Source organism: Gopherus flavomarginatus, chromosome 3 (genome assembly GCF_025201925.1).
Source record: "Gopherus flavomarginatus isolate rGopFla2 chromosome 3, rGopFla2.mat.asm, whole genome shotgun sequence".
Classification (NCBI taxonomy): Eukaryota; Metazoa; Chordata; order Testudines; family Testudinidae; genus Gopherus; species Gopherus flavomarginatus.
In genome coordinates, this window is record NC_066619.1 from 34,083,613 (window position 1) to 34,109,244 (window position 25,632).

Genomic DNA, 25,632 nt, shown 5'->3' on the forward strand with positions numbered 1-25,632 from the left:
TGCCCGCAGGAGGTCCCTGGTCCCATGGATTCAGCTGCCCGCCTGCGGGAAGTCTGCCGAAGCTGCGGAACCAGCGGACCCTCCTCAGGCATGCCATTGAAGGCAACCTGCCTGCCACCCTTGCAGCGACCAGCAGAGCACCCCCCATGGCTTGCCGCCCCAGGCACGGGCTTGGCGTGCTGGTACCTGGAGCTGCCCCTGGAGAGGTTACATAATTAACAATGACCTCACAAAGTTGGCAACAGAGCAGGAAACAGTACCATTCTGTAGAATCTAGTCATTAGCACTACATAGAGGTGCCCCTTATTGTTGTTTATTTTTATAATTCCATAACTTTTCATGACACTTAAATAGAAGAGAGTACTCCTGCCCCAAAGGGCATACAATCTATGGCCCTGATACCACAATGTGATATGAGCTGGTGGACCCTTATACCCGTACAGGACCTCACTAAAATTGTGCATCCCATGTAGGGTTGTGGCCTAAATTACGATGTAACTCGATGGGTGATTTAGAAATGTTATAGGATATAGGGAAGGATGAGGGTAACGGCAGTTATAATGTCTGGCTGGGCCCCCAGGGCAGACCCGTCTCTCCTGGTACCTGGCTCTGTGTCTTCCCGAGGCAACATGTGTGGGAAGGAGGGGCACAGGATCGCATGCCCCCTATACTAAGATTTCTGCCAGGGTTCACACCAGAATGTGGCCAACAGCAGTTTTCTGTCACTGTGCAGGAGGTAAGGGAAGGGACGGGAGCTGCTTCCAGCCACAGGGGAGGGGCGAGAGGAAGAGATGAACTGGCCTCTGTCTTTGCAGAGCTCATCTCTCCCCCACACACACACACTCCCCCGTGGCTGGAAACAGCTTGTCCTTTACTTCCTGCACAGTGTCTAACACCTCCAGGCTGCTGCTGGCCACTGACATAACCCAGCTGCCTCTGGTCCTCCAGCTACAGTGCAGGCAGGAAGGGGTTAAACCTAAGAATGCCTTGTGCACCAGGGCCCTGCGACTGCAGGGGCTTCAGCGAACCCAGTGCCTAGGGGAGGAAGCAGCCCCATGCTCCCTAGGCACAGGACAGGACCCAGGGTAGGGGGAGGGCAGGTGAAGAGGGTGCTAAGCCCCTGCCCAGGGGTGGTGGGGGAGCTGCTGTGGAGCCTGCACGGTTGGGGCACAAACAGGCTGGAAATCACTCCCCCTCCCCCCCCACTCCAGCACTTAGCTGTGGGGCGGAGAGGCTTCCCTGTGCCACCGCTGGGCAGGGCTTTGGCACATGCAGGGCTTGGCTCCTCCAGGCCAGCGCCCCAGGCCAGAGGATATGGGGGATTTCTGGGGCGCCGGCCCAGCCAGAGGCAGTGGGGGAAGGAAGAAGCCTGCCTGCCAGGCTGTTGGTGAGCTGAGCACTCCGACCAAGGGCTGGTTCTCTGCACAGCTGAGATGTGGGGGGTGGGGGGATATGGAGGAGTAGTGGGGCTTGAAGGGATGAAGAGGCAAAGCAGGGAGAGGACAGTTTGAGGAGGAGCACGTAAAGGGCTGATGAGTGGGCAGCAGAGGCAACATGTAACTAGCCACCACGTGGCACCTGCCTACACTCTCCAGCCAGCAGCAGGACCCACAAGTACTGATGGGGGGAGACATAAAATATGGAACAATTTGCCTGTTTTTAAGAAAAAGTCAGAACACCTGCAGGAGGCAGGGGCGGCTCCAGGTATCAGCACAGCAAGCGCGTGCTTGGGGCGGCATGCCACGGGGGGCACTCTGCCGGTCGCCGCGAGGGCGGTAGGCAGGCTGCCTTCGGTGGCTTGCCTGTGGAGGGTCCACTGGTCCTGCGGCTTCGGCGGACCTCCCGCAGGCGGGCTTCAGCAGACCCTCCGCAGGCAAGCCACCGAAGGCAGCCTGCCTGCCGTGCTTGGGGCAACAAAATGCCTAGAGCCGCCCCTGCCAGGAGGTCTTAAATATGGGACTGTCCCTTTAAAAATGAGATGTCTGGTCACCCTAACTAAATGTGTACTCCTTGAAGATAGCAGTGGGAACACAGTTGAGCTTTTTTGAAAACCCCACTCTAAATTCACACTTCTACGGAGGTTTCTGAATACACACACACATACACATATATATATATATACAAATGTCAAATTTAAGGGAAAATATATATATATATATATATATATATATATAAATTTAAGGGAAAATATATATATATATAAATTTAAGGGAATATATATATATATATATATATATATATATATATATATATATATATATATATATATATATTTTTTTTTTTCCCTTAAATTTGACGTTTGTGCGAATCTGTTTTTTGTTTATTTGTTTGTTTGTTTTGAAGGGAACATGAGAGTTTGTGTCAACTTCTAGACAAACTTTAAAGTTAATATTCATGATCTCACATTACCAAAAGTGCTTTTCTGACACTCTAGGGCTAGTGTTAAGTGGATTGAATTAAGCTAAGGTACTATTTCCCGGTATGTACTGACAATCTGCCTAAAATGTGTCTTTAAAATATGTGTGAAATACATTCTTGACATTTTTTTATTGCCTTAGATTCTTGGTAGCTACAGCAGAGGAAATTTAAGTACAGAGAAATTTGTGGAGGAAATAAAATCAATTGCAAGTGAACCTACTGAAAAGCATTTCTTCAATGTCTCAGATGAATTAGCTCTTCTTAGTATTGTTGAAGCACTTGGAGAGAGAATATTTGCCCTAGAAGGTATGAAATTTCTTTAAATTTTAATGTATCCTTGCATTATGACTGAAGTAAATAATCCCAGTAAAATGCATCCCTACTCTTGGGGATGTATTTTATTGGGTAAAGTACAATACATATGTTCATTTTTTAGCATGCTGGTCATACAACTGTCTTGCAGTACATACCAGTAAGGGTAGATGATGTGAAATGCTATGTTCTGAGGTTGAGTAGATGGAGACAGTAGTTGGAATAAGTAAAGAAGGTCACTATATTAAGCACCATTGTGATAACACACCAACAGTACCAAATCTCTTCCTCCTAGATTTGTTTCTCTGAAACTTTACCTATAGTTTGAAGTATTAAATACAATATAAGACTCAATGGATCTCTAAATTTCTCCAGGTCTCATTTTACATTTCACTGGTGTTTGCTGGTACAAGGTGAGTTTTGGAAACTATTGGGAAAGGAGTGCATTTTGATTTAAAGGGTGAAATATTTTACCATGTCTGTCTAACCAACATTTTTCTGTAGTGCCTCTCCACGCAGTAGTATCTGACTACTTCCTAAATGTTGGTTAGTTATTGATTATACCTAAGGCTGTGAGTTTGTCACGGAGGTCACAGAAGTCACAGATTTCATGACTTTCCAGGACCTTCAGGACTTCTGCAGCAGCTGGTGCCATTCAGGCTGTCCCCGGCCAGCTGCACTGGCTGCTGCTGGGGCAGTCTTGGGCCACCAACACTCCCTCCCCACCAGCAGCTCCTTCCCCACCAGGAGTTTGGGTGTGAGCGGGGCTCAGGGCTGGAGGTTGGGGCATGGGACAGGGTGAAGGCTCTGGGTGGCACTTACCTCAGGAAGGCTCCCCTAAAGCGATGACATCCCTCAGCTCCTAGGCGGAGGCATGGCCAGGCAACTTTGCACACTGCCTCCACCCGCAGGCACCACCCCTTCAGCTCCCATTGGCCACAGTTCCCAGACAATGGGAGCTGCAGAGCCAGTGCTCAGGGTGGAGGCAGTGCACAGGGCTGCCTGGCCACATCTCTGCCTAGAAGCTGAGGGAGGGTGATGTCACCTCTTCCAGGGAGGTGCAGAGCCAGGAAGCAAGCCTGTCAGCCCTGACAACTGCCCCCCCAGCACCAGCAGGGGTGTTGGGCAATGCACTGCCGCCTGCTCCCCCACAGCACCAGCAGGGGTCGTAGGCCACCCTCCCCCAGCACCTGAAGTGCCCCTGGGATGCCCCCCTGCCAGCATCTTCAGTGCCCCTCAGGCCATCCTCCACCCAAGATTTAGTCAGGGGTGTATAGTACAAGTCACGGACAGGTCACAGGTCGTGAATTTTTGTTTACTGCCATGACCTGTTCATGACTTTTACTAAAAATACTCATCACTAATGCATAGCCTTAATTATAACATATTATAGAATCATAGAATCATAGAATATCAGAGTTGGAAGGAACCTCAGGAGGTCATCTAGTCCAACCCCCTGCTCAAAGCAGGACCAATCCCCAACTAAATCATCCCAGCCAGGGCTTTGTCAAGCCTCTCCTTAAAAACCTCTAAAGAAGGAGATTTCACCACCTCCCTAGGTAACCCATTCCAGTATTTCACCACCCTCCTAGTGAAATAGTGTTTCCTAATATCCAACCTAAACCTCCCCCCTGCAACTTATAGAGTCATAGACTCATAGACTCTAGGACTGGAAGGGACCTCGAGAGGTCATCGAGTCCAGTCCCCTGCCCTCATGGCAGGACCAAATACTGTCTAGACCATCCCTAATAGACATTTATCTAACCTACTCTTAAATATCTCCAGAGATGGAGATTCCACAACTTCCCTAGGCAATCTATTCCATTGTTTAACTACCCTGACAGTTAGGAACTTCTTCCTAATGTCCAACCTAAATCTCCCTTTCTGCAGTTTAAGCCCATTGCTTCTTGTTCTATCATTGGAGGCTAAGGTGAACAAGTTTTCTCCCTCCTCCTGATGACACCCTTTTAGATACCTGAAAACTGCTATCATGTCCCCTCTCAGTCTTCTCTTTTCCAAACTAAACAAACCCAATTCCTTCAGCCTTCCTTCATAGGTCATGTTCTCAAGACCTTTAATCATTCTTGTTGCTCTTCTCTGGACCATCTCCAATTTCTCCACATCTTTCTTGAAATGCGGTGCCCAGAACTGGACACAATACTCCAGTTGAGGCCTAACCAGCGCAGAGTAAAGCGGAAGAATGACTTCTCATGTCTTGTTTACAACACACCTGTTAATGCATCCCAGAATCACGTTTGCTTTTTTTGCAACAGTATCACACTGTTGACTCATATTAAGCTTGTGGTCCACTATGACCCCTAGATCTCTTTCTGCTATACTCCTTCCTAGACAGTCTCTTCCCATTCTGTATGTCTGAAACTGACTGTTCCTTCCTAGGTGGAGCACTTTGCATTTATCTTTATTGAACTTCATCCTGTTTACCTCAGACCATTTCTCCAATTTGTCCAGATCATTTTGAATTTTGACCCTGTCCTCCAAAGCAGTTGCAATCCCTCCCAGTTTGGTATCATCTGCAAACTTAATAAGCGTACTTTCTATACCAACATCTAAATCGTTGATAAAGATATTGAATAGAACCGGTCCCAAAACAGACCCCTGCGGAACCCCACTTGTTATACCTTTCCAGCAGGATTGGGAGCCATTAATAACTACTCTCTGAGTACGGTTATCCAGCCAGTTATGCACCCACCTTATAGTAGCCCCATCTAAATTGTACTTTCCTAGTTTATCTATAAGAATATCATATGAGACTGTATCAAATGCCTTACTAAAGTCTAGGTATATCACATCCACCACTTCTCCCTTATCCACAAGGCTCGTTATCCTATCAAAGAACACTATCAGATTAGTTTGACATGATTTGTTCTTTACAAATCCATGCTGGCTATTCCCTATCACCTTACCACCTTCCAAGTGTTTGCAGATGATTTCTTTGATTACCTGCTCCATTATCTTCCCTGGCACAGAAGTTAAACTAACTGGTCTGTAGTTTCCTGGGTTGTTTTTATTTCCCTTTTTATAGATGGGCACTATATTTGCCCCCTTCCAGTCTTCTGGAATCTCCCCCGTCTCCCATGATTTCCCAAAGATAATAGCTAGAGGCTCAGATACCTCTTCTATTAACTCCTTGAGTATTCTAGGATGCATTTCATCAGGCCCTGGTGACTTGCAAAGGCATCCAACTTTTCTAAGTGATTTTTTACTTGCTCTTTTTTTATTTTCTCTTCTAAACCTACCCTCTTCCCGTAAGCATTCACTATACTAGACATTCCTTCAGACTTCTCAGTGAAGACCGAAACAAAGAAGTCATTAAGCATCTCTGCCATTTCCAAGTCTCCCGTTACTGTTTCCCCCTCCTCACTGAGCAGTGGGCCTACCCTGTCCTTGATCTTCCTCTTGCTTCTAATGTATTGATAAAAAGTCTTCTTGTTTCCCTTTATTCCCATAGCTAGTTTGAGTTCATTTTGTACCTTTGCTTTTCTAATCTTGCCTCTGCATTCCTGTGTTATTTGCCTATATTCATCCTTTGTAATCTGACCTAGTTTCCATTTTTTATATGACGCCTTTTTATTTTGTAGGTCACGCAAGATCTCGTGGTTAAGCCAAGGTGGTCTTTTGCCACATTTTCTATCTTTCCTAACCATCGGAATAACTTGCTTTTGGGCCCTTAATAGTGTCCCTTTGAAAAACTGCCAACTTTCCTCAGTTGTTTTTCCCCTCAGTCTTAATTCCCATGGGACGTTACCTATCAGCTCTCTGAGCTTACCAAAATCCGCCTTCCTGAAATCCATTGTCTCTATTCTGCTGTACTCCCTTCTACCCTTCCTTAGAATTGCAAATTCTATGATTTCATGATCACTTTCACCCAAGCTTCCTTCTGCTTTCAAATTCTCAACAAGTTCCTCCCTATTTGTTAAAATCAAGTCTAGAACAGCTTAACCTCAGTAGCTTTTTCAACTTTCTGAAATAAAAAGTTGTCTGCAATGCAGTCCAGGAACTTATTAGATAGTCTGTGCCCCGCGGTGTTATTTTCCCAACATATATCTGGATAGTTGAAGTCCCCCATCACCACCAAATCTTGGGCTTTGGATGATTTTGTTAGTTGTTTGAAAAAAGCCTCATCCACCTCTTTTTTGCCATTACTTTGCCACACAAGATAGTTGGCCAAGGAAGTAGAGCTGCACCAAACTATTCTTTCCTTTTGGAAATGTTCATGAAGTCCAGATTTTTAATAGAAGATCTTTTGTGTAATAATGGCTGCCACATCCGCCATCCAAATCAGCCCACATCCTCTATTCCAATCAGTCAATATTGTGTTTCAAGTGTGTGGCTAGTAACAGAACACCAAGTTGTTTATTCATCTTCAATTATAGCCACTTTTCAAAAGGATTACATTGCCATGCAGAGCAGGGAAGACATCTGTATATACTTCACATTTCAATTTCTCAACTTTCCAAATAATTGGAATGAGATTATTTATGGCTAGACCAAAAGATATTAACTTTAATGTCAAGAAATAATATAAATACAAGAAATAATTTATAAAAACATTTAAATTAGAATTCCCACTATTTAGACACATTTAGACAGCTTGTTGTTATTAAAGCATTTAGCTGGATAAAGTACCAATATTTTTAACTGGATTGTTTTAAAATATTAGACAGCTTCTTTCAATTAAGTGTTATATTTTCTTGTTTTCCTTTCTTGGCTTTTGAAGACTTCTAATTTTCTCACTTTTAAGCTTTGTTTATTTGAGGAAGGTGAAATAGTGGCCTTCAAAAGGCTAAGGTTTATCTAAACACAAGAGAACATATCATATGTTGCACATACCTCAAAGAAAATGTAGCCTTTTCTCCAGCAGTTTTCTAATTTCACGTACATTGGATCAAGATATTGAATGTTTTCAAAGTGATACAAAAAGACTTTTAAAATAAGCTCCTGTTTGACACAGGAAAAGTAAACTTTCTCTTGTATGCAAAAATGATGTTCAGGCAAAATTAAGGTTAATAATTTAAACGTAAAGAAGTCAGGAATTGAAAAATTGAATCAATCCTCATCTGAGCTGGGTTTATATTTTGTGCAGCTAGAGAGATGGGGATGAAGGTGGCTCTGAAAATTCTTTCCAACCCACTGATTCTGGGCTGGCCAGAGGCTGAAATCCAAGGCCTGTTCTGAGTTACATCACCTGCCGAAGTCCCCTAAGGACTTCATCATACCCTCTAAGGGTAAGACAGAGCACTGGTTGTGCTGCATTTTCCTGTCTGTGGGGTGGGTGAATAATGGCGGAGTGGAGCTGGCTATGCTCTATGCCATCTGCACTACGGAGAAGCTTTTGCTGCTCCTTTAGGGAAGCTGGGCTTGGGGCCAGGGCCGGCTCCAGGGGTTTTGCCACCACAAGCAGCCAAAAAAAAAAAAAAGCCGCGATCGCTATCTGTGGCAATTCAGCGGGAGGTCCTTCGCTCCGAGCAGCAGTGAGGGACCCTCTGCCAAATTGCTGCTGAATACCTGAAAGTGCCGCCCCGCTCTAGAGTTGCCACCCCAAGCACCTGCTTGATAAGCTGGTGCCTGGAGCCAGCCCTGCTTGGGGCTGAGGGTATGGACCAAGGTTCTACAGTAACATTGACTAAGACATTTGTGGGGTTGGAGGAAGTATGTTTAATAATAAAACCAGAATTTGAAAATACTAAGGACAAAATCCTGCCCCCTCTTCCTTGGCATGGGAGTTCCCCAAACTCAGCAGAAGCAGTGCAGTGCAGTTGCTCAGAAACAGCAGAATATGCACTAAGCCCAGTTCCCTGGGAATCCCTGTGCACCAATGTGCAGTGTAGTCTGTGGGGGGGCTGGACAAGGTGGATTGTGGATTCTGTAGTCATTGCCTCACACAGAGCCGAAGATACAGCTGGAGTTAGTCCAGTCTCAGAGCTGCAGCATCAACCATTGCCTCAATATTGCTAGGGAAGGGGAAGGTAGCTTCCCTGTGTCAAACACCGCTTCTTGGTTTTGGTGCTGGCTAGAAAAGGTTTGCTAAATGTGCTCAGCATGGTTGAGTTATCTTCTGCAGCACAGCATGAAACTTAATGTTTGAAGCGCCTGACTTTAATGTGTTTAAATTCTAAGTCTAACCAGCATGCCATTAACATAAATCTTACATTGTATTTCTTGCGGGTTTTGTTTGTTTATAAAAATATGACAAAGAAAAAAAACAGAGAATGCAAAACACAAAGCCAAGAAACACTGCACAATTCAATTCTGTTCCAGAAAATGCATTTTTGTACATAATCTTTTTCGTATGACTCTAAGTCTCATGGCCTGGACTGTGGTTTTAACAGCAGTTTTCTGTTTTACCCAACCTTTAGGTTGGCAAAGTGTTTTTGCACAAAACATCTTTTATAGAATGTTTTGCAGTTTAAAAAAACAAATGGAAAATTAGAGTGGGCACCATTCTCTAATCTATATTCACAGTGGTAACTGTAATATAATCATCTACACTAGAACAGGAGGATCCCACTTTACCCCACTGGCTGCAGAGGGGCCAGCATGGGGAGTTTAAGGCTGCCCATGGTAAATATTAAATATTAGCTAATATGTAACATTAGAATTTTCTGCTTTTAAAAATTACCCGTTTTCTTCAGACTTAGTACAATATTTAGGTCTTGTGCAATCTACAGGGCTGTGTCTGCAAGTGTAATACATCAACATAGTGCCCATGATCATGTCTCCCTCTCGTGGCTGACCTCAGCAATTAATAGCTTATTGCTGACAAAAAAAAATTACTCCTTTTGCTCAAGTGATGGACACCTGTGTTTTATGCATTGAACTTCACAAGCTGAACTTCCTCTGATGCCTTTGGTGACTAATATGCATGTGGTGATGGTTTCTTACAAAGGAGTTTGTTTCCCATTCTTTGAGGTTTGCCTGGAGTTAAGGTTCTCAGACTACAGGCAAAAAGGGGGCTCTTGCCAAGCAAACCTCATGTTTTACAACCCCTTTTTCTCTGTTATCATGAGTTGTTCTCTGGGATGTATCAACCCTTGGAATGAGGTAAAGATATTAGTTGAATGTAGCATTGGGTCAGGAAGCCTTTCTAATCCTGCCATTGATGAAAGGGGGACCGGACAGACTATTCCACTGAGGATATTTGCTGTGCTGCTCAGAGTGAGGAAGCAAAGGCATTTGCCAGTCCCCTAACATTGCAGGTAACAGAAGCTAGACTGACAGCAGTCCTTCAAAAATTAAAATGAGGCAAGTTGACTGCCTCCTGGTCTTTTGAAAAGATGCAGCACCATACCAGGCCACCAGATTAGCTCCTTATCCAAAGCCATCTAAAAGAAAGAGTGGGGTGTTCTTGTAGCTTGTTGGAAAAGAATAAGGCTCCCAGCCCTTGTCTGAAGCCAGGTCAGCCAAGTCTTACCTGAAGCTCAGTGAATCTTTTAGGGGGATTGGGATTCAAAATCCATTGTGTTTATCCCAGTTTAGGGTTTTGGTGTGGAAGGTTCACATGGCTCTAACATTAATTATTCCTTTCTGATAGGGCATTTAAACCCTGTCCCTGGCTGGAAAGGGTTAACTGGCAATCTGAGGCTTAACTAGCCATACCTTATCACATCTTAGTTGGCCACTAAGCTTGAAAGGAGAGTTTAAAAAGGGGAAGCCCAACAGTTAGAGGCTGATGGGGAAAGTGGTACAGACAGTCTGTCCTGTGGAAGGCAAGGAGCCTGCCTGGAGACAGCAACCCTGATGAGCTGCAGCCTACCAGGACTACTAGCATGAGGAGGAGTGTACTAACCCCTGGACAGTGGTGGTGTTTGAGACACAAGAACCTGCAAAAAGGTGTAATGAAAATGGTAGAAACTGAGGAACAGGTGGCTGAGCCTGGCTGGGCTGAAGAAATGGTTGCTTTTCATTAGGGCTGTCAATTAATTGCAAAAAGTTAAAACTCAAAAAATTAATTGCGATTAATTGCAGTTTTAATCACATTGTTAAATAGGATACCAATTGAAATGTATTAAATATTTTTGGATGTTTTTCTGTATTTTCAAATATATTGATTTCTGTTGCAACACAGAATTCAAGTGTACAGTGCTCACTTTATATTATTATTTGTATTACAAATATTTGCACTGTAAAAATGATAAACAAAAGAAATAGCATTTTTCAATTCACCTCATGAAAGTACTGTAGTGCAATCTCTGCATTGTGAACGTGCAACTTAAAAATGTAGATTTTTTGTTACATAATTGCATTCAAAAACAAAACAGTGTAAAACTTTAGAGCCTACACGTCCATTCAGTCCTACTTCTTGTTCAGCCAATTGCTAAGAGAAATAAATTTGTTTATATTTATAAGAAATAATGCTGCCCACTTCTTATTTACAAAGTAAGAACAGGCATTTGCATGGTGCTTTTGTTGCTGGCATTGCAAGGTAGTTACATGCCAGGTATGCTAAACATTTGTATGCCTCTTCATGCTTCGGCCCCCATTCCAGAGGACGTGCTTCCATGCTGACAACACTCGTTAAAAAAATAATGCATTAATTAAATTTATGTCTGAACTCCTTGGGGAGAATTGTGTGTTTCCTGTTGTTTTATCAGCTCTCTGCCATATATTTCATGTTATAGCAGTCTGAGATAATGACCCAGCACATACTGTTCATTTTAAGAACACTTTCACTGCAGTTTTGACAAAATGCAAAGAAGGTACCAATCTGAGATTTCTAAAAAGATAGCTATGGCACTTGACCCAAGGTTTAAGAATCTGAAATGCCTTCCAAAATCTGCGAGAGACGAAGTGTGAAGCATGCTTTCAGAAGTTTTAAAAGCACAGCGCTCTGATGGGGAAACTACAGAACCTGAACCACCAAAAAGGAAAATCAACCTTCTGATGGTGGTATCTGACACAGATGATGAAAATGAATATGCGTCGGTCCGCTCTGCTTTGGATCGTTATCTAGCAGAACCCGTCATCAGCATGGACGCATGTCCTCTGGAATGGTGGTTGAAGCATGAAGGGACATATAAATCTTTAGCATATCTGGCATGTAAATATCTTGTGACACTAGCTATAACAGTGCTTTACAAACACCCATTCTCACTTTCAGATGACATTGTAAACAAGAAGCAGGAAGCATTATCTCCAGCAAATGTAAACAAACTTGTTTGTCTGAGCAATTGGCTGTATAAGAAATAGGACTGAGTGGACCTTCTAGGCTCTAAAGTTTTATATTATTTTATTTTTAAATGCAGTTTTTTTTGTACATATTTCTCCATTTGTAAGTTCAGCTTTCATGATAAAGAGATACTGCAGTACAGTATTTGTATAAGGTGAATTGGAAAATACTATTTTTTGTTTTTTACAATGCAAATATTTGTAATAAAAATAAATATAAAATGAGCACTGTACACCTCCTATTCTGTGTTGTAATGAAAATATTAGAAAATGTAGAAAACATCCAGAAAAAAATTAATGGTTTACTGTTATTAACAGCATGATTAATCATGCAATTAATCACAATTAGTGATTTAATTGCATGATTAATGAAGCTTAATGTTTTTAATAGTGCAATTAATCACAATTAATTTTTTTAATCACTTGACAGCCCTACTTTTAATCTTTTTGTTGGATTTTGGTAACAGGCTCAGAGGCCCTGGAAGGTGTTGGATTTATAAAGTGATTTGACCAGAGGGCCAGAACACTTCTCTGGCCAGAGTAAGCCAAAGAAGGCACTTGGGAAAACGAGGCAGCGTAGCTGCATTACTATATCCGGCCACAAGTTGTACCCTGGAGTGGCAACTTTGCTACATTTTCATTAAAGCTTCCTACCATTTTTGAGTATTTGAGAGCAAAACAAAGGTTGCACAAATGCGGGTTTTACGGTTTACTTAGCTCAAGTGAAAAATAGCTGGACCAGTTTTGATCAGACATACCAAACATATTTACCATTGGGCTGAGGTCAGTCCAAACATTATTTTAAAACAAATTACAGTACAATATGTTACAATGGATATAATGCACTAGAGTGGAAACAGCTTCTTGTTCTTAACAGAAGCACTAATTACCCAGGGCGTTAAGTCTGTAATGTTCATTAAATAATGATGCACCGTAAACTGTTCTTAGTGAACGGTCTAGTTAATTGCATCATCTCATCCCATCAGGTCAGAATTTTCATTATATTATTTTATACTGAAACCCATAACATGTTTAAAACTTAAAATGTCCTGTTTGATAGCTACAACAGACCAGCTGGCAGCTTCGTTTGAAATGGAAATGTCTCAAGCTGGCTTCAGTGCTCATTATTCCCAGGTAAATGGACTGTTTAGATGTAAAAAATATTTTTAGAAGGGAAACAGCTGTTTATTGCTTAATGCATAGATCTGGAATTAGAATTCCTGAATTGTGTGCACAGTTTTGTTACTGGTTTGCTGTATCACATTTTGGAGCTCTCAATAACTCAAGTCATTTGTAAAATGGATGTAAAAATATTTATAAGAATGAATATTTCCTGCACAGTGTTTTGTGAATCTAAATTAATTAATGCTCACATAGCACCAAGAAATCAGCAAATGGTTTTCTATAAATGCAAATTGTTATTGTATTTTAAAAGTAAGAGATGTTATGCCATCTCTTGGAAGGATTTCATATTATTAAATAACAGTTTTAACCATAAAATACTGAAATATATAAGTTCTGTATTACTAAAGGTATAGTATTTTTAATACATTGACTATTTCAAATACATAAATTCTCAGTGGTAAATATTAATGGAACATCAGTGCAGGATACTGAAAACTGATAGTAACCAGAAATCATTAACTCTTTATTTATTTTAGAAAATAATAATTTGCCCATTGTGATGATCTAGACAATGTACAAAATTAAAATGTCAATGAAATACTAGGCCCAACGGATGGAAAGACTTCTACCCTAAGAAAAAAGATAGAGGCAAAGGAAAACAATACAAAGAGAGAGAGAATGAACTGGCCAGTTCATTAGATAAACTGGCCCATGTGAAAAGGCTTTCCCTCCCCTGCAGGTTTCAATGCAGTTAGAGTTTAGCATTGGTGAAAACCTGAGCAACAGCCTTTGTTTAATTTGACTTTGCACAAATACTGTTTCAGAAATATGATCTCTCCACTTTTACATTGAGGGATATAAAATATAACACAGTAATTATGATTCAGAGAGATCATTAGCCCTTGCACACAGATATTATCCAGACTGCCAGCCAAAGGAAGACTTAAGATCCATTTGGTACTGTATATGGTTTCAGTAGCCAAAGGGTTGAACTGCCAAGATCAGAACCTCATTGCAGGAATGGATTTGTTGCTATTTCAGCAGACTGGAAATGGGACACCTTTACTTTTTCTGGAAGGCCAGATTGACTCCTGCAGGCACAAAATATAAGCAGACCCACTCCCAGGGGGTTAAAATCCATCTAGAGATCAATACAAGCACTGTACTAAGAAGCTACCCAGGAATGGCATGAAATGAGTACATTTCCCAGCTGGCTTTGCCCTGGCTACTTTTGCTGTCTTGCTTATGCTATCTGGCTCTGCATCCCTCAGTGGAATAAGTTCTACTTTGCTTTTACTCCTTTGGCCCAAAGTTGTTAATAAAAATGGGAAGAAAAGTGACTTCACTTTATGATTGTGAGGAACTACTAATGTATGAAATGCAAGGCTAAATATTGCAAGTATATGTGAAACAAAAATCAAAGACTATCAAAGAAAATCCAGAGATGATGATTATGATTCCTGTAAAGAGCAATGTTTTTTTTTCTGTATGTAAGGACTGGATCATGCTTGGAGCAGTTGGAGCATATGACTGGAATGGGACAGTAGTCATGCAAAAAAACAGCATGGTTTTAATGCCAAGAAATGATACATTTCGTGACAAGTCTTCAGAAAGAAATGAACCTCTTGCAGCTTATCTAGGTAAGATACATGATCCTGCTGAAACCTTTGACCTATGAATTTTGTGTGTTCCCCCTAAAACTCTTCCAAAAAGATATTCCCTACAAAATACAGTCCTGGCTTCCAAGTGGCCAGGAAGATATAATATTTTATCATATTAGAATCTGAGTATGACCACTCGAGTTAGAGAACACAATATGACCATAACTCTGCAGTCAGTGTAGACCAGGAAACATCCAAACCCTTTGAGTCAGTCTAGACTGCAGTTAAGAGCAAGGTTCCCAGCCTGAGCAGATTGACTCGTGCTAGTTTGACTCAAGCTAACATGCTAAAAACAGCAGTGTGGACATTGCAGTGCCAGCAGAGGCTCAGGCTAACCACTTGAGCTCAGACGCAGGGGAGCTGAGCCAAAGTAACAAGAGTCCATCTACCTGGGCTAGGAGGCTCACTTTCAGCTGCAGTGTAGATATAATGCTGACAGACCCCAATCATCAGCGGGCAGGACTGAACAGGGGAGCTCTGGAGCTTAGTACATGAGCCTCTACAGCGTGAGCTAAAAGCCAACTGGCTGTTAGCTAAGACTGTAGAACAGACCCATTTAACTCTCTCTAAGTGGTCTTGGTGCCACTAGATGGGACAGAACAGCACACCCCGGAAGAAACAAAGTTACACTTGTATGTGTTTTTGCAGTATTGGACCTTAAGATTTTGATTTTGAATCACAGAAATTATCACTGATGCAGTCTGTAAATGTTACACCTTGAATTATTTTACTTCTCCTAGGATACACTGTAAATTCAGCGTCGACACCTGGAGATGTGCTATACATTGCTGGGCAACCTCGTTATAATCACACAGGCCAAGTTATCATTTACAAAATAGTAGGAGGAGATGTAAAAATACTACAGCGGTTAAATGGAGACCAAGTAAGTATATATTTCACAGTTCAAATGTAGGTGGAATGTAGTAAAGAAATCTGTTCACAATGTAATTTGAATGAAAACTATGGATCAGAAAAGCATCTTAGGGAAATTGATGAAGTATAAGATGTTAACATGCTCACAGGATTCTCCTATCTGCTAAGGAATGCAAAATAGACTTAAACCAACCAGATATTTCCCCAGGAGATTTCCCTGCATACAGGGAATCTCAGCCAATGTATAGCTAGTGGAGGTGGCATAGCCACCTCCTACACTAGCTGCTACTCCTATCCCTGGAGAGGAGAAGGTATGACAGGGCAGAACAGGGGTGTGACTGAGCTAAATTCTCCCCACTACTACAAATTCTGCAGCACCTTGTACTACTGGTGAAAGTTAAAGTAGGCCCCCTGCTGCTTTAACTGCCACCAGGACTGGGCAGCCAGAGACCAGGGAATCACAACCAGCTTCACTGCTGCTATTGTCAAGTATGCCTGAGAACAGCTCAGATGTGGTTGAGAATTGTGATATTTGTATATTGAAGGCAAGAGAGACCTTTTTAACACTCATCCAAATTTCATACCATGTCATGACAATGAACTTCTATTATGATTAAACTTGTAATACATTAGTTTAGTAGAATGCTACAGTCTAAGTGTATTTTTGATACACAATTTCAGGTCTGTCATGCAATCTTCTTTTAGATGTGCACACACACACACAGAGATAAACACAGAAACACCCTACATTAAAAGAACATTTAAGTTGCGAAGTTACACACTCAAAATTTAAGAGCTATCCAAATTAAGTATCAGAGGGGTAGCCGTGTTAGTCTGGATCTGTAAAAGCAGCAAAGAGTCCTGTGGTACCTTATAGACTAACAGACATATTGGAGCATGAGCTTTCGTGGGTTGCATCCAATGAAGTGGGTATTCAGCCACAAAAGCTCATGCTCTAATACGTCTGTTAGTCTATAAGGTGCCACTGGACTCTTTGCTGCTTATCCAAATTAAGGTTATCTGTGCAATCTTAATTCAGGCTCTACGTGCATATGCATTGTGATACAGTCTTTAATTACATGATTGCATACATTTTTTTCTCCACAGAAACACTGCCTCATTCAGTGCACAAGATGGATGTCGCTCATTTTATGAACAGCTATTCAATATTTTGTTTTCTTCTCATTCAGTGTGTGGCCCCATATCTTATTTATTATATGTTACTCAAACCCCAATTTTCCAGGACCTCATTCAACTGCTTTAACCAGGTGTAAGGCTGCAAGTCTGTCACCAAGGTCATGGAAGTCACGGATTCCGTGACTTCCTGCGACCTCCGTGACTTCTGCAGCAGCTGGTGCTGCTGACCCCAGGGCCACCCGAGCAACTGGGGCAATCCCAGGGCTAGCCACACCAGACAGTGCTCGGGCGACCTCAGGCCAGCCACCCTGGTTGCTGCTGGAGCAGCCCCAGGGCCAGCTGCTCAGGTGGCCCCAGAGCCAGCCACACCGGCCACTGCTTGGGCAGCCTTGGGGCCAGCCACTCTGGCCACTGCTTGAGTAGTCTGCGGTGCCCAGGCCTCCCCGGAGCAGCTGCGGTTCCCAGGCCACTCCACCCCCAAGCACTAGCTTTGCCCAGGTCACCCACCCCTGCCTTAGAGCACCAGCAGTGCCCTGAGCACACACCCCTGCTGCTCCAGAGCAACAGTGACACCCCAGAGCACCTCCTCCTCCCAGAGCAGCAGCAACACCCTGGAGCCCCCCCAGGACTCCTAGGATTTTGTCAGGGGTATTTATAGTACAAGTCATGGGCCGAGAATTGTTGTTTATTGCCCGTGAACTGCCCATGACTTTTACTAAAAATACTGCTAAATCTTACACTTAACCATGAGACACTCCTTTCTCATCCTGTAATCCCTAGCCTCATTCACTATACATCTTCCAACTTCTGCCGCAAATAAGAGAGGGGTCACTACTCAACCCTGATCCTTCCTTAGAGCAGATCCATCTGGTGCACTGAATGGGGCAGGAATCCTCTGGAAAAACTAGTATGTGGTCATGTAATTAAAGACTATATTAAAATACAAATGCACAAAGGGGCCAAATTAAGGGTGCACAGGCAACCCTAATTCTGGCATTTCCTAACTTCTAAGTGCTTGGCATTGCAATCTTATTAACAGCCTTTAATCAGGTTTTTGGGGGGGGGCTGGGGGGGGAGTGAGAGAGGATTTCCTAGGTTTTAAAAAAAAAATCAGAAATTCCATCATATGGCATCATATTGACATCCACATGGTTCATCAGCTGAGTTGGGACCTTTAGATCCACTGTACAGATTTCAGCCTCTTGACTAATGGAGTAAAGGATAGCAATAGCAGGTTGTCATCCTCTATGCAGAGCAGCCCCAGAGGGGGATGAGAACATACACTGCCAATGGGTGTCATAGATACTTGATGACAGAAGAGGGATGAGACTCACCACCCATCTGCACCTGTCCCAGTCTTTACTCTTCCGCCACCCCTAGTTCCTCATCCCATCCCATTCTCCTTGCCTTCCCAGTCTCCACTCCTCAGGCTTCTCGTGCTATTCCCAGTCTCTTTGTCAAGCCAGCACCATGCTCCCCTCTCTTCCCATCTCCACATCTGACCTGTCCCAACTGGATCCCAGTGCCACTTCCCATCCCCCCACACACATACAGAGTTTTCCTCACTGTCTCCCTGTCTCCTTGTCCAAGAAGTGCCAGCCTCCCCTCCAGCTCCCCCAACACCAGCCTCCAGGCCTACTCTCCTTACCCAACAAATACCAGACTCTCCCCCCAGCTCCCAGTCATAGTTTTTTCTCTTCTGCCTCATGATGCTCCTTGTTCTAAGCTGCTCCTTTCCTTTCCCCCTAGTCTGGCTTTTGTGCCCTTTGGATTTGTGTCAGAAAACTTCCTCTTCCATGTTGTCTGGGTACCAGCAGAGAGGGTCACTGAGAGCACCAGAGAGAGAGGCTCCTCACTGTCACTTCCAGAACAACCCATTCCACAGCGACAGAAGCAGCAATTATAGGGAATGTCTAGCTTTGCTCCCTGGGCTTCAGCATGCTCATTTTATTTGTGGGGATGGTGTATGAATAGTCTGGTCACACATAGAAGTTATGGAGGGTGGAGCACTAAACTAATTCTCTATTAAAACTAAAAACAGATATTTTTCAAAGGCTTATAACTTGTCCACATTTGGGCAGATTTTCACAGGAAGAGCCAAAGGCACATCCCTGACAGAAAGGCCACCCTCTATCAAATTTCAATTCCCTGTCCTAAAGCAAGGGGGGTGCTACAGCAGTTCAAGGAAAAGGTCCCCACGTTTTTTCTAAAGGGCAAAAAACCATTTTTCTCTAGTTGGATTCTCAGAAATTGGTGAACCATTTTAGCTGAAATTTTCCATAAAATTCAGCTTAAGGCAGAAACCTCACTTGTAAAATTTAAGCTCAAATGGTTAATGTCCCACAAAGATATATGCAACTGAAAACAGGGTCTTATAATGGGAAATGTTGAGCCTCCCAAAATATTAGGCAGTGCTATCAGTCTCACCTATAATAAATATATCATATGTTTTTATTCCAGATTGGGTCATACTTTGGGAGTGTTATTACTACAATTGACATCAATAAAGACTCATTTACAGACATTCTGCTAGTTGGAGCTCCTATGTACATGGGAACTGAAAAAGAGGAACAAGGAAAAGTGTATTTGTATTCTTTGAACAAGGTAACAGCGATTCAGTTATTTGCTGGGGAAAAGGGATATGCTCATTAGTTTCTTTGGATCCCTTATTTCAGGAGTCAGCAACCTTTCAGAAATGGTGTGCCGAGTCTTCATTTATTCACTCTAATTTGAGGTTTTGCGTGCCAGTAATACATTTAAACATTTTTAGAAGGTCTCTTTCTATAAGTCTATAATATATAACTAAACTATTGTTGCATGTAAAGTAAATAAGGTTTCAAAATGTTTAAGAAGCTTCATTTAAAATTAAAATAAAAGGCAGAGCCCCTCGGACCGGTGGCCAGGACCTGGGCAGTGTGAGTGCCGCTGAAAATCAGCTCGCGTGCCACCTTCGGCACACTTGCCATAGGTTTCCTACCCCTGCCTTATTTGAACAAATAATTTGACTAAAACCTTGACTTGGGGATACTCAAATGACAGGAGGTGAGGGAGGTGGCCTACAAAAAGAGGAGGAAGAAAAATATTTTTTTAATGACAAATCTAGTTAAATTACCAGCACACAATACAGAGTGGTTCCAGGGAATCTAACGTAGTATTTTATATGGCTAAGAAAGGCATCGTCAGTAGAGCTGGGTGAAAACTGAGTTCAGCCCTCATTCATACTTCAATTTTCAACCAGGTTGTCAACATATTAGAAAAAACCTTGCTGTACCTGCGTTTCCTGAGGTAGTTACAACTGCAGTGTGGATGGAACTGGTTGGGTCTTCCTGCTTAAAGAGGAAGGATGATTAGAGTGCTAGCCTGGGTCGGGGGAGAATGGGTTCAGTTCCTTGCTCTGCCACATACTTCCTGCTTGACTCTGGGCTTGTCCACATGGGGACACTCACGGAAATTAATCTAAATTAATGGTTGAAGGAGATTATTAGTTAAACCACATTAAGCCCCTTTGTGAACACTCTGAATCAGAAGTTAAATGGCCTTTAGCTTAAGCTAAATCAAATTCAGGCTGCTTTAATTCTGAATCAAAGTGTCCACACAGGGGTTTAATCCGGTTTAGCTAATCCACTTTAAATTCATATCTTTTCTTACTGATTACGTTGCCTGCTTTGCTGGACGTAGTCACACAGCACAACAATCAGATCCTACATCCAGATCCAGTATTGTTACACCTGACAGCCTGGAAACTGGCTATCCGACATCCACTGAAAGAAAGTGTTCGGTGGAAGTTCAGAACATTCTGATCCAAAGCAGGAAAGCCTGAACTAGACTGACTTTTATCAAGCTAAGTGGAAGAAGTCTTTTATTTGGGCTTCTCATCACCAGGTCCCCAACAATGCCCATATCAGCAATATTGGACTATTTCCTGGCCCTGAAACAATTGACCTTCTATTAGTTTCAGAGGGATCCATCCAACAACAGTATCTCTGCATCACCCTCCTATCCAGGGCCACACTGTGTTTTCTTACTCTGCAGTGACCAGATTCCTTACAGGCCTCTTTCATGTTTCTTCTACAGTTCAGGAGCTCCATCCCACTTGGGACGTCAGCATAGTATTAATAAGGTTGATGGCTTCCCCCCTTTGAGCCCTTAGCAACCTGTTCTCTGTACCACCTATCTATGAAGACTTTTTTTTTAGTAGTCATTACATCAGTTTGAAGGATAGGGGCAACTCAGGTCCATAGGTTGGTTCTTCTATACAGTGTTTCATAAGGACCGCTTTATTCTCAGGCACAGCTTCCTGCCTGGAGTTGTTTCAGAATTCCATATGAACCAATTTATTAATCTCCGAGTTTTCTTCCATGAGGTTAACTCACCCTAGGGGAAGTTATACTTGATGTAATAAGGGCATTGTCAAGACAAAATCATTCAGGAACATGCGTAGGCTGTTTGTGACCTTTGCTTTTAGGGTTAAGGATCTCACAATATCATCATAGAAAGTATCAGTATGGGTCTCTAAGTGTATAAGAGTATGTTACAGTTATCCAGGTTAGCTCCACCTGGCCACATTACAGCTTATTCCATTAGAGGTCACGCAGCCTCTGCTATCTGACTGAAGAATTTCCCTATTTGTGAAATTTATAAGGCTGGCAACATGGAGTTCAGTCCACACTTTAACAGGTATTCTTTGAGACAGGCTTCAAAATCAGATACCTACTTTGGTAGGACTGTCCTGCAGGATTCCTAGTGTCCACTTCTACACAAACAGAAAACTGCTTGATGGCCATCACAAGTGGAATCCATATGAACAATCCTTTGAAGAAGAAAGCATGGTTACATCCCTTACAGTAACTGTGACTCTTTGAGATACGTTGTCCACATGGATTCCACAACCTTCCCTCATTCCCTGCTGCTGTAGAGACCTACTCCTCTGGCATTCTGTATTGACAAACGAACTGAGGGATGGTTGGGCATGCTCTGCCCTTTATGCCCTCAGGTGTGTGTGTGGTGCGGGGGAGGGAGGCTTGAGGACATCTAGAACCTGGAACAGCCCCAATGGACCCTGATGACCAAAAGAATCCAATCTTACATGCATAGGGCGACTATTTCAGGGCTAGTAAACAACCCATACTTACCAAGACTGGAATTACAATATTCAGGACAACTGAATTTGTGATCCAGAATAAACCTTGCTGTATCTTTCCGGTTCAGGGAACTTATTTTGGAGAGAATACTTGCAGCACCATAAAGGGTTAAGTGGTTTAGTTAAAGTACCATACAGACACTATTAGGATGCTGTGCCTTTCTGTGGTCCATTACTTCAGACAGCTGTCACAGACAGACAAATACACTGCACGTCTCTCCTTTCCTGCTTAAAGTCAGCATGGGAGCCAGAGTTTAAGAACCACAGCTTTTCATCATATATAGAATAATATTTTAACACCACATGGTTTCTGTTAAGCAATTTAACTTTGTGTAATGTATCTGTCTTGAGTCCACCTGCTTTTAAAAGCCTGCTTTGCTGTAAAGTCAATGGCAGTCCCTAAACATTACATTTATCCTTTTCACAGACAACATTTGAATATCAGATGAGCCTTGAACCTATGAAGCAAACTTGCTGTTCGTTGTTAAAGCACAGCTCCTGCAAAAATCACAAGAATGAACCTTGTGGTGCACGCTTTGGGACTGCAATTGCTCCAGTAAAGGACCTCAACCTTGATGGGTTTAATGACATTGTAATAGGAGCTCCTTTAGAAGATGATCACCGAGGAGCTGTGTACATATATCATGGCACTGGCAGTAGTATAAGGAAAGAATATGCCCAGGTAGGAGTCTGTGATAGAGTGTAGAAACCCCCCACTGGGCTACAAGGGTTAAGGGATTATTTGGGGCTCAGCCAGCCCCGCTCTGCCACCCCTGCAGCAAATGCTCCATCTGCTGGAGGAATTAAAAGGCAGAGAATTAACTCATTTAGGTGACAGATCTGGAGGTGAGCTGGGTGGCAGATCTGCAGCCCACAGCTCCAGTAGAGCAGAGGGAAGTCTAAGACTCTGACACAGCTGCTCAATGGGGTCTTCTCTGAGCAAAGGGAGGACCCATCCCGGAGACAACCAGTGAGGGAAGTATCCTGTGGACTTTGGACATTGGTAACCCCCTCTTACTTATTGTGATTTGGGTTTCCCCACCAGGGGAAAGCCTTGGACTAAGCTGATCCCGGGAGGGGATGAGAGGAAGAAGCCCAGGGAGGACAGCTTTAAGCAGCCTGGGATTTCAGATTACTGGTAGACCAAATGGTGCTGGGTTGGAGCCTGGTGGAGTGGGAGAGCCTGGGCTCTCCTCCCTGCAATCCCCTTGGCAGTCAGGAGTTGCAGCCAATAGGCTACACTCCCCAAGTGAGGACTGTTACAGAGTCAAACATATAGATTAGCACAGTTATAAGAACAGTGCGTCTTAACAGACATCCTTTCATTAGGGTGGAGTCATTATTCCTTTACAGGGCTGCCCAGAGGATTGAGGGGGACTGGGGCAAAGCAATTTTGGGGGCCCGTTCCAGAAAAAAAAGTTGCAATACTATAGAATACTATATTCTTATGGGGGCCCCTGTGGGGCCTGGGGCAAATTGCCCCACTTTCTCCGCCCCCCTCCCCCCCGGGTGGCCCTGCTCCTTTAGAGCTTGATCCAACTCCTATTGAAATGAGTGGAAGTCTTTCAATTTACTTTGGATTAAATCCTTACTTTCTTTACCATAGCACTCAGTCCACTGTAACTGTAACTATTGACTTCAGTCAGAGTTTGATAGGCCCCAATGAAATCAATGGGAGTTTTTTCACCAACTTCAGTAGGGTCAAATTGTGACCTCAGCAACCTCGATGGCTTCCTTTTAAGAATGCTAAGTACAGTTAAACTCATTCTGATGTTACTAAATATGACTATTATGAGCTATTGTTATAAAACACTTTTTCTTATTTTTATCATGTCATCTATTGTGTTTTCATTAGAAACCTTCTAAATATGCTCTGTATGGATACAGAGACACTTAAATAAAGGAGACACTTAACAATTCCTAAAGGATCCAGTGATGTAGCTGGATATTGTATGTAGTGCACATCACCATGGTAACTCTTTTAGAAGGTCTATAACAGGGCGGCCAAACTTACTGACCCTCTGAGTCACATAAGACAATCTTCAGAAGTTCGAGAGCCAGGGTGCAGCTGCCGGGGCTCAGGATTTCAGCCCTGCGGGAGGTACCTGCCGGGGATTCAGCCCTGCTCCTGCTGAAGCCCTGAGCCCTGGCAGGTGTACCCTGTAGAGCTGAAGCCTTGAGACTCCGCTCCCCACTGGCTAGAAGCCCCAACCCCACCATCCCACTGTAAGACAGAGGTCCTGAGCTCTCCCCCTCGTTCCCCCCAGTCTGGTAGGTGGAGAATGGGAAGGTGCATGGGGGGCTCTGCGAACTTCACTTTAATGGAAAAAGAGCCGCATGTGACTCACAAGCCCCAGTTTGGCCACCCCTGGTCTATAATGAAAATCCAGTGTTAAAATTCTAAAAAGCCTATTCACACCCAACTCATGCATCCTTCATTTATTTATATGAAATGTTTTATACTAAATAAAGTGATTAATTCTTTTTCACAGCGTATTCCATCAGGTGGAGATGGGGAAAAAGTGAAATTTTTTGGTCAGTCTATACATGGAGAAATGGATTTAAATGGTGATGGTCTAACGGATGTCACCATTGGAGGACTTGGTGGTGCTGCCCTCTTCTGGTATGTATATTGAAAGCATTTGTTTAAAGGGGAAAAGCCTAAATCACCTGTAGATCGTTGGCTGTTCTCTGCTGGTAGACTAAAGTTTTCATGTTGACTATTTTCCTTATTCCCTGTAGCGTTTTATTAATTTAGATAGAATAAAAGGATCTAAAGAGTCATAGGCATGAATCTGACCTGAAACTTTGCAACATTAAACAGAGTTAAACAAGGTTCAGGGTTTGGTATACAGAGACCTCAGCCTACTTAGTACGTGCAATGGCAAACAAACCACTTATTAAAGTTACAGAAAAATAAGGAAAAGCAGTTAAAGCATTTGAAATGCAAAGCATTAAATAAGGTTTTCATTTTAACAACATTCCTTGTTCCCTGGATAGAGTCTTTAGAAGGAATTCCCACCTGTACCCCACCCCTTTCCACACCGTGTTTGACATTTTTATAGATAGTAATAACTGTTCTCTTTGGGAAAAGAGATGGGCTGGAACTGGAGCTGTTGTTTTCCATCCTTTCCCATTTCCTAGAAGACACAACAAGTTGGACACACACACAAAAATGAGAGAGAAAAAAATAGCAAAGAGAAAATACACTTCTCTCACCTGCAGCCTCACTGGTGGAGAGACATAAGCACTGCTCATTGTCTTGTCAGTCACTGCAAGACCTGGCAAACTTGTACCAACATTGGGCAGTTTAGGGCATTGCATTTATCTTCCTGTTTCATGTCAGAGGTTTAGACCAGTGTTGCAAAGTGTATAGTGTTGACCAACTAAGCCAGATTCTTGTTAGACAGAAGGAAAAAAGGAGAGGGATAGGAAAAAGAAGAAATAAGGTGGGGAAAGGAAAGAACATACAAGTCTCACATCTCCCAGGTAGTATTTGGGATTAATCCAAAGCCAGTGGAGGTGATGATGTAATCTGGTTCCCTCTCTCAAGTCTAGTCTAGCCAGGACAGCTTTCAGGATTAGTATGAAGAAGGTTGGGGTCCCAGGAGACAGTACAGGTAGCAGCCATGATACAGAAGCTTGCTCCTTTCCCAGTCAACCAGCATCACAATAGCTAGCTTTTCCCCTCACAGTCGCTTTTTGAAGACCCCAAAAGGGGAATGATGAGCAGACTAGCCTCTTCTCTCAATATTGTCCATTTATTAGGCCTAGTTTCTA

At 43.0% G+C, this 25,632-nt stretch overlaps 1 protein-coding gene across 1 annotated transcript in view; it reads left to right on the top strand.

Annotated features, from left to right (window-relative positions):
• The window catches only part of ITGA1 (integrin subunit alpha 1), a 131,673-nt gene that overhangs the window by 63,416 nt on the left and 42,625 nt on the right, over positions 1-25,632 (top strand). Inside the window, exons 9-15 of the mRNA XM_050946869.1 lie at positions 2,559-2,724; positions 12,977-13,050; positions 14,537-14,681; positions 15,443-15,585; positions 19,173-19,316; positions 22,280-22,534; positions 24,345-24,475. Coding sequence (XP_050802826.1) covers positions 2,559-2,724; positions 12,977-13,050; positions 14,537-14,681; positions 15,443-15,585; positions 19,173-19,316; positions 22,280-22,534; positions 24,345-24,475 — 1,058 coding nt within the window. The remainder of the gene's footprint in view (positions 1-2,558; positions 2,725-12,976; positions 13,051-14,536; positions 14,682-15,442; positions 15,586-19,172; positions 19,317-22,279; positions 22,535-24,344; positions 24,476-25,632) is intronic.